Source organism: Eurypyga helias, unplaced genomic scaffold (genome assembly GCF_000690775.1).
Source record: "Eurypyga helias isolate BGI_N326 unplaced genomic scaffold, ASM69077v1 scaffold13292, whole genome shotgun sequence".
Lineage (NCBI taxonomy): Eukaryota > Metazoa > Chordata > Aves > Eurypygiformes > Eurypygidae > Eurypyga > Eurypyga helias.
Window position 1 is genome coordinate 50088 of NW_010236781.1, and position 8761 is coordinate 58848.

At 39.7% G+C, this 8761-nt stretch overlaps 1 protein-coding gene across 1 annotated transcript in view; it reads left to right on the forward strand.

The window, feature by feature from the left end:
• Positions 1 to 5231, forward strand: part of GRXCR1 (glutaredoxin, cysteine rich 1) — a 39770-nt gene extending 34539 nt beyond the window's left edge. The window contains exons 4-5 of the mRNA XM_010147229.1: positions 2547 to 2612; positions 5052 to 5231. Coding sequence (XP_010145531.1) covers positions 2547 to 2612; positions 5052 to 5231 — 246 coding nt within the window. The remainder of the gene's footprint in view (positions 1 to 2546; positions 2613 to 5051) is intronic.
• Positions 5232 to 8761: the final 3530 nt, after the last annotated feature.

The following is an 8761-nucleotide window of genomic DNA, read 5'->3' on the forward strand; positions in this document are numbered from 1 at the left end:
ATGAAAACATCCCTGTGTTATCAGCACTGTTTTCAGCATAAATCCCAAACATAGTCCCATACTAGCTACTGTGAAGAAAATTACCTCTATTCCAGCCAAAACCAGCACAGTGGGTAATTGTGACCCAGGCAAAATTTAGGAAGAAAAAGAAAAGCATCACTCTCTGGTCAGAAAACAGCTATTGGACTTATTTAACAGCTGTTTTAATTAATTAATTACGATGTTGTGTGTGTTAAGATTCACAGATCCAAAGGGAAGGTTAACCTCTGCAAAGTATCTTTTCTTCAAATTTCACCTGAGGCAGCCGTTAATCAGAAAAGACACACTGAAACACTTAAAAATGTTGATGACCATTTGGATGTTTGGTTTTTAATTTTAAAACTGCAGTAATGAGGCTTTCCACTTTGAAAGTAACACCGCTGACTGACTGAATGTCATGTGAAATAACACACGTAAGATATGAATCTGTAATGGGAAACGTGTCAGACTTAATTATACTGCTGCAAAAGCTGGACAGCATTATCACACAGCCTCACTGTAACACTGAGCAGAAGTCACAGGGATGCTTTTGCCAACTGTTGCCCCAGAGAACAGATCCTTTCCTAAATGGGGGCAAATCAGGGCTTGTGTAGCTTAGGGAATTCACAGTGCTGCAATTACATGAATAAAGCTGCAAATCCTTAACGTCTCTGCAGCAGGCGGGCAGCGCAGGCTTTGTCTCAAGCTGCTGCGGTGTACTCAGGCCCAGAGCTAATGCTCCGTGGGCCGCCTTGGCAAACCCTCGCTTTGTTGTGCCAATCATGCCTGCTACCCGTTCTGTGTGAAAGCAGAGGAAAGATTAGAGGGTAAGCGTGAAAGGGGCCGACAGACTGCTAAAAGCAGCTCTGCTGGGGACGCGCAGAGCCTAATGCATATGTCGAAGCTGGTATGCTCTGTGCCCACGATATACAACAGATTCCAATGGAAGAGACACCATGGGTAAAGCTAGCTGATCTGAGTCTCCTGTCATCTTCTGTGGCTAATTAACCACAACTAATTACCTTGCAGCTAATTATTTTTATAAAAAAAGTCTTTGAAAGTGTAGCACTGTAAGAGTAGTGTTCACTAACAAAGTGGCTCTCACATCTACTAAAATATTAGTATTTTGCTTTTTAACGGAAATGAAATCATTGAACACGGAGTCCAAGAAGTGTTACTTTTTTGCATAAAGTCAGAGGAAAAGACTTTCTACAGGGAAACTAACCTTAGTAGGCTGTCATACAAAATCCTTTTCAATGGTGGCCCTTAGCTGGCTTTGGGGCTACACACTTGTAGCCGCTGCAGTTCCCAGCAGGACACTGCAAATGGTTGGACACTAACACGTACATTAGTGACCCATTTGTGTTCCCTGTGCCCCCCAGCAGCCTTTCCCGTACCTCCCAGCAGCAGGGAGAGTGGTGTTGGTGGGGAGCTGCTGGGGCTGAGAGCCCCTTTGGCTGACCATGGGCAGCTCAAAGTAATGGCACAGCTAAACCGTGTGCCGGCATCCCACTGCACCTCAGCCCTGTGCCAGCATCCCAGCCCACCGCCCAGCTCATGCCAGAAGCAAACCCAAAGATGAAATTTAACAGTTGGGGCAATGTTTAACAGTTAGCAAACTGGGGCATCACGATGGAATGAACCCACCACCCTAGTTTTGGCCAATCACCCTTAGCTGCGGGTAAGGGCTGTGCAGTTTCCTCCATCTGTGCCTCAGTTTCCTCACCTTCTGTTGGTTTCTTGTGATCCACTGATTAAAAGTGTCTGTGTTTGGTGATATTTAGTATTCAGTGAATTTGGTTACACAAGTGAAGTGTAATCATTCAGATGTAGCCCTCTAATTAGAAGGAAAGGGGAAAAAAAGGTTTTACATCATCTTTGACAGTTTAATTTTGTCTGCAATAATTTCTTATCATTTACTTTCAGGAGGAAAAAAGAAAAAACACTTCAGTACCTCCTCGGTTCAGATCACAGAACCACTCAGAGGCCTAATGTACTCAGACTAAATTATTATTATTCATTGTTGGGCCTGACATTAATGTTGCTACAGTATTTTCATTACCCTTTTTCTTCTTGTGTTATACATTAGGCATATTATGTCTTAATTCAATGCTCAGCTGCCAGAATATATGAAATACAATTTTCTCCTCTCATTTTGCTACATTCTCTGATGTGTTGTATATTTATATAATTGTAATTTTTGACACTGTAACTAGACATATTTTTTTATTCTCTCAGGAAACATACCCTGTAAAATAAAGGGAACACAATCAGAATTTCCAGGCTGTGCCACCTGTTACAAAAAGGCAATGTGATAAGACATCTGGTAACAAACTTTAGGCACTACTATCAGAACTGCGTTTAGATTCTCCTCTCCTTCTAGCTTTCCTAAGGTTGACCTAATTATAAAATACTTAATGTGAGTCAAATTTGTCCTCAGCCTTTTTAAATTTTCAAGACCAAATCTTCTAATCATCTCTGTTTTTTCATGCTAAACTGGCTGACCTTTATCATCTTCTTACTAATAGGGTGCTGAGAAAATTTTACTAATGAATGAATCTGGGGAACTGCAGGATCTCCTAACCAAAATTGAGGTAATTGTATTTCTGCAAATAAATATAAGGAACATACATTGAATGTTTGTAATTGAGTAGATTTTATTTTTTTTTACCAGGTTATTTTCTTCTGTTACAAACTGTTGATCCCAAATACTCTTTTTTGTTTGTTTTTCTCTTTCAATGAATGATAGCATAGTATAACAGCCCATTAAGTTTGAGAAAACATGAGTGCTGATAACATCAGACTTAAATGTCCACCCTTATTTTCTCTTGATTTTGCCACAGCAGGAAAGGCAAGTAATTTTCCATTTCCCGTAACTTTTGACATCATCTTTGGTATTTAGCCTTCACCATGTCCTCAGCTTCTTATAGCCAGTCTCCTTCTCGAACTCCTTCAAGAGTTCAAGTTAGGCTGACCCCAGGGGTTGTTCACCTCTCCAGTTTAGGAGGTAGATTTATCTTTATACAGTAAATCATGAAGTGCCTCGCCGCTTTGCAGTGCAGGTGGTACCTTCGGCATTTGTCTGACCTGTTCCTTAACTCAGCAAAACTTTCCTTGTCCCATGACTCAGTGTGTGTATTTCTGTCTATAATGCAGAAGAACGTGTTGGCCACATTGAAACATATTGAGTAGCTAAGCAGAAACTATATGATTAAAACATGAAGCATTCTTGTTGTCTGACTAGTTAAAACACCTCCTTAACATTCTCCATTACTTTCAAATGAAATGCCCCCAGATCTTGGTTTGGACGGTTCTATAATATAACGTTATTACCTAACCCAATGTGTGTCCTAATCTTGGGACAGAAAGTACATCTATAAGACAATGCCAGACTACATCAGACTGATAACTGCTCACACTGCTTACTGAGTACAATCACTGCTTCACTGCTTTTTAATATTTTTTTTTTCTCTTTTCAAAAATGGATTTGCTACAGTTGCAAGGAGCAGTCAGGTGTCTTTATCACTGAAGATGCAGAAAGTGGTTACACAACCGTCAACTGTTCAAGACGGAAATGGTCATTGTTCAAAGAATAGAGCCAAAGCAATTTTGCATTTGTTTTTTGTTAGTTCTCTTAACTGCATTGAAAGGTAGTTATTTACAAGCTTAACAAGCTTGAAGGTAAAGATCAAAAATATTGTTATCTTAAAATTTTGAGATTATTTGCAATAATGTCCTATGAAGTTAACCACCATTGTAAATTATGAAAGATGTGGGCACTCCTGAGATAAAAAGGATACTAATTTTACATTAAATATCTCCAAACATTGTCCCCAGAGAAGTTAACAGTAGTAGGAGTTGTTTGCCTGATGAAGAAGAATGGCAAGTTTATGAGCTACAGGACAAAGAAGTGCCTTTATCTGCATGTTCATCTGAGCTGTCAGTAGATGAATGTTGTTCTTAATAGTTTTGCAAAAATCTCTTCAGTTTTCTTGATGAAGCTACAAGAAGGATTGTATTATTTGTACCTGTTTCAATATATTCTGGTAATAATTTGTGACTAACTTTTTAGTGATACATAATTCCTCAGACTAACCATAGCAAGAATTGTATGGATCTTTGTTCTTCCTTTTAACTAAATCTGTAAAGTCTTTACTCAACAGTGCAATGTTCAAGCCACATATCTGTGCTGTGGTAAGTACCCAACATGGTGTACCTTTCATTTCTTTGATACAGAATTTTAAGGCAATCATTAAAAAATTTGGCAACATTTTCAGCAAGTGTAACTTAAAAATGTCTTTGAAATCTCTTCTTGCATTCTCCCTTGTCTTTAATCCAATACAACATAGAGCAGAATTATTGTTTTACTCAGGAATTAGGACAATTGAGGGAGCGCAAGCCTACCTTGCAGCAATTTTTTCCAGGTATAACTGTTGAATATTGATGATCTTTCCCTTTTACACTGAAAATTTCAGCATTCAACAACCATAAATTTGAATACACCGTTTATTTCCTAAAACACTACTTGTCAGAAGCTATGAATTGCTTTTTGATATGATCAGCTCTAACTGTAATAGGAACAATATGTTCAGCACAAGCATGCAAATGCTAAAAGTCATAATAAGAACATACAACATAGAAAATACAAGGTCAACATAAACTGCCAGGAGTTTAGATTCCATCAATTGCATTACCTCCTAGCATTGATATAGACCTAAACTACATCAGAGTAATGCATGCAAGCTATTCTTTAGCTAGCTATTTTGGCACATATAAACAGAGGCTACTAAAGGTATAATGTGACTGATAAACCCGCAGTGAGCCTATTTGATCATTGCATGTGGATCTGACCAAAGCAAAAGGCAGATGTACTGGTCTTCCATGGTGGTATACCTTGGGATAGGACAGTGGGTACTGCTCAAGGTGGGAACCAGAATCTGCACCCTCAGCCATCCTGCAGCCCTCATTTTCCTAGAGCTTATGGTGGTTGATGAGGTAACATTTTTGTCTTTCTCACATTCTTCTTTGAGCAGAGAGTCCAGCATCCTCACGAGTGCCCCTCTTGTGGGGGCTTTGGTTTCCTGCCGTGCTCAGCGTGCCATGGGAGCAAGATGTCTGTGTTTCGGAACTGCTTTACGGACTCGTTCAAAGCCCTCAAGTGCACCGCTTGCAATGAGAACGGGCTACAGCGCTGCAGGAGCTGTGCAGGCTAAGAAGGGCATGTCCACATGTACAAACTGATTTTATGGTAGCACACCAGTTTGTAATATGCTTTTTTAATTAATCTGTTTATCCAATTCGGTCAATAAAAATCCATTTGTAGTATACTTCTGCTGGTTTGATTATTTCAGCTGTTTAGACTTAGGTTGATGACCATATCATGAACTCTGAAATATATTTTTCTGCTTTCCTTTCTGAGAGATGTGTAGTCTGCGAAACTTACTGCATTATCAGCCCTTTGGATGTGAAGTCTTCCCTTTTTCTATAGGGGGTCATCAACAATAGTTGATTTCTGAGTCATGCCCTCAAGACTACAGCAAAATGACACTTAATCTTCAGATTATTGAGTAGCTGCCGCTTTCAAGATTAGTAAATTCAAAGATTTTATGATATGGACTAGGTCATTCCCGTTAGCACTTCCCTGAAAAGTCACTATGGCTGAATTCTGGCCTGAATTCTGAGTGGCAACAGAACAGAAATATTTCTTAAAAGTTCCATGAATCAGCTTTCTCTTTTAGTGCTGCTTTGTGTTTGGTACTAAATTTACATTGTTAGACAAAGTTACATGAAGATTTAACATAGTAGATATTGATAACCATTGTTGTATTATCTCAGAGTTTTACGATCTTACATGCCACAGTAGAACTTATACTAATTGAGTGAGAACACCAGAGAGCATATGAACTAATTAAGGATGAGATTTCTGCTTTTTAACTTAGTAACCTGTGGTTTGATGGCTATTCTGGTGCGAGTGTTTTAGGGCATTGGTTCTCTCCAGGAGGGCCACTAGTCTATGCCCAGACAACTCCAGCACTGTATATACTTTGTCATTTTTGGTGGGTTTCCCCAACACATGCACAAGAGGATTAGTCAGCAATTAGTCTGAATTGACTGTGGACTCTCCACATTGAATATATTCCACTTTGGAAGTGTATTAGCATATGACTATAACAGGGTATTTTAGTGGACCACACCTTCTGCTTTGGTTGACATTGTACACCTTCCTCCTGTTCCTGCTGTCAGTCTGTACTGTCACAAGCAATACAGCAGCTTGTGGAAATTGGTGTTGGCTAGAAAAGGCTTCCATGTTAGGCATTTCATCCTGTCCAAACTGCTTTAGCAAACGTTAAGGCATGTCACTTTTTGCTTAACAGGGTATTTTAGTGGACCACACCTTCTGCTTTGGTTGACATTGTACACCTTCCTCCTGTTCCTGCTGTCAGTCTGTACTGTCACAAGCAATACAGCAGCTTGTGGAAATTGGTGTTGGCTAGAAAAGGCTTCCATGTTAGGCATTTCATCCTGTCCAAACTGCTTTAGCAAACGTTAAGGCATGTCACTTTTTGCTCTTTGCCTCATTCCTTGTAAACCTGTGTTGTCTGTGGTTTAGGCAAGTGCGGTTGGCTTTACTGGATGCTGCTTACTCTGGTGGGGGACATAATCTCCCTTCCCTCTTCCCCATAAGACCTTCCTTAATTTGTCTGTGATGGGAAATTCAGCTTTCTTTTCAATTTTGGGCACAGCACAGCTGGGGCACGAGGCAGGATAGCTACAGCTGTACAAAGCATGACTTGCAGAAAAAGCCCCTTCTGACAACATTTGTTTTTTCTGATGCCTTATTTCCCTCACCTGCATCAACAGACAACAGCATGTCCTCCACCTCCATCCCACTTGCTCTTTCTAGGGGCTGTAGAGTTGACGAGTTGGGCTAACTTATCCTTTTAGACATTTGAATTTAAGGGACTTACGCATATTCTATGAGATATTGAATGTGGTCTTCTCTGTGCTTGTAAGACCCTACTGCTCTTACAGCTTCTACAGCAAGGTTCAGAGGGAGTGTCTAGACCTCCTGCTTAACATGAGAGAGAGATTAAATTTCCTAAAGAGGCCATCCACAATGCTTAGCAGCACCCCATCTATATAACTCTGAATTGCAGAGGTGCTTAACTTATTACTCTATGGGTAAGAAGAAAAGAAAGAAAATAGATTTCCATTCTTTTATTTAATACTGTAATGTAACCTCCATTTCTGGCTAATATTGCAGTGCAGACTGGTAGGATAAGAAATGAAATGTAGCATAAAGCAGAATACCAATGCTTAGAAGGTCATAAGTACTGATGCATGAAACTTACTTTTTTGAGTGGTTAATTTGCGATGGATCTAGGGGGTGAGTACATTCACAGCAGTGAGTACCACACTTAAGATGGCATAAGCAAATTTGTCTGTGAGGGAGAATACTATGAGAGAAAATGCCAGTGTGTTTGTGATACTGTAATTCCACAGTCTTCACCTCTGAAAAGACATTTTACTTGATGAGTTAGTCCATACCACCATTCTTCCACTGAAGCACCATGTGGCCAGATTATTATAACTCATCAAAGTATGTTAAATGTTTTCTGTTTCACTGAAAATGTTCTTCATTGATCTGGAATAAGGCTTTGAGTTGCCACCTCTCAGGCAATCAGAAAATGACTTCTATTCAGAGTGAGACAAATACACTAAATCCAGTTTCTTTCCTGTTTTATCTCTGGGGACCGTGCAAGAAACCTAGAGAGACTGTCCTAGCCAAGGCACTATTCTTCTAACAGGCACTTAACTCCTACAAGCAAAGATGAGGCAAAAACTCCTTAGTTTTCTTTTCACAGGGAGAAATGAAAAAAGTAAAAGGTCACATTTTGTAAAATCTTTTTTTCAGAGGGTTTTTACGAGAGATGAAGATAATAGAATAAAACACAGGACATGTAATGCTCACAAATGGAGCATTCTTTGGCACTATATATTTTTCAAGAAACCGATGACAAATTTCCCATACTAAAAAAGCTCTTTATTCCTCTGTCATCAAATGAATTACCAGCTTTTTCTCTCCAGCTATATTTTCCTTGTAGCAGCCTGCATGAAAAACAAACCCAATTTTTTTTTGCAAGAAGATGGTTTTACTACATGGTTTACCATCTTTGCTAAGGTTTGGGGCCTGGGTTTTCAGCTCAGTCCGACCATCCTAGAACAACAGAAGGTGATGGAATGACAATACTATTAAGATAAACACAGGAACCAGTTCAGGGGTATGACTTTTCAGATATGAGAGACGTATCTGGCAGCTAACAATGCAGCTTTTAAGCCAGTCAGAACAGACTAGGACTGCAGCTGTGTTCTGATTTTCATCAGTATTGCATCTTTACTTTCAAGAAGTTAGCAGAAATATCCTTTGATATAATACATAAGAATCATCCAGCTGAATCTTTGCCTAGGGTATCTTCTATTTCTACATGCATGAAGATCTGCTCCTTGTTTCTGGCCCTCGTTGCTACACTGAGGTAAGGTTCCAAACAGATGTTCTCCAGCTGACAGCTCAGCATATTAACATACATGAGAGCAAGTATCAGAGACCAAGGTAATCCTTTGGCTGCCTGCTTTGCAAAATAATCTTCATGATCCTGAGAAAAAGAATGGTTCGGATTTCTCAGTCCTGTAGCTCGCAACACACTTTACAGCGGGCTGTGTCATCCCCATAATGACATGTTAC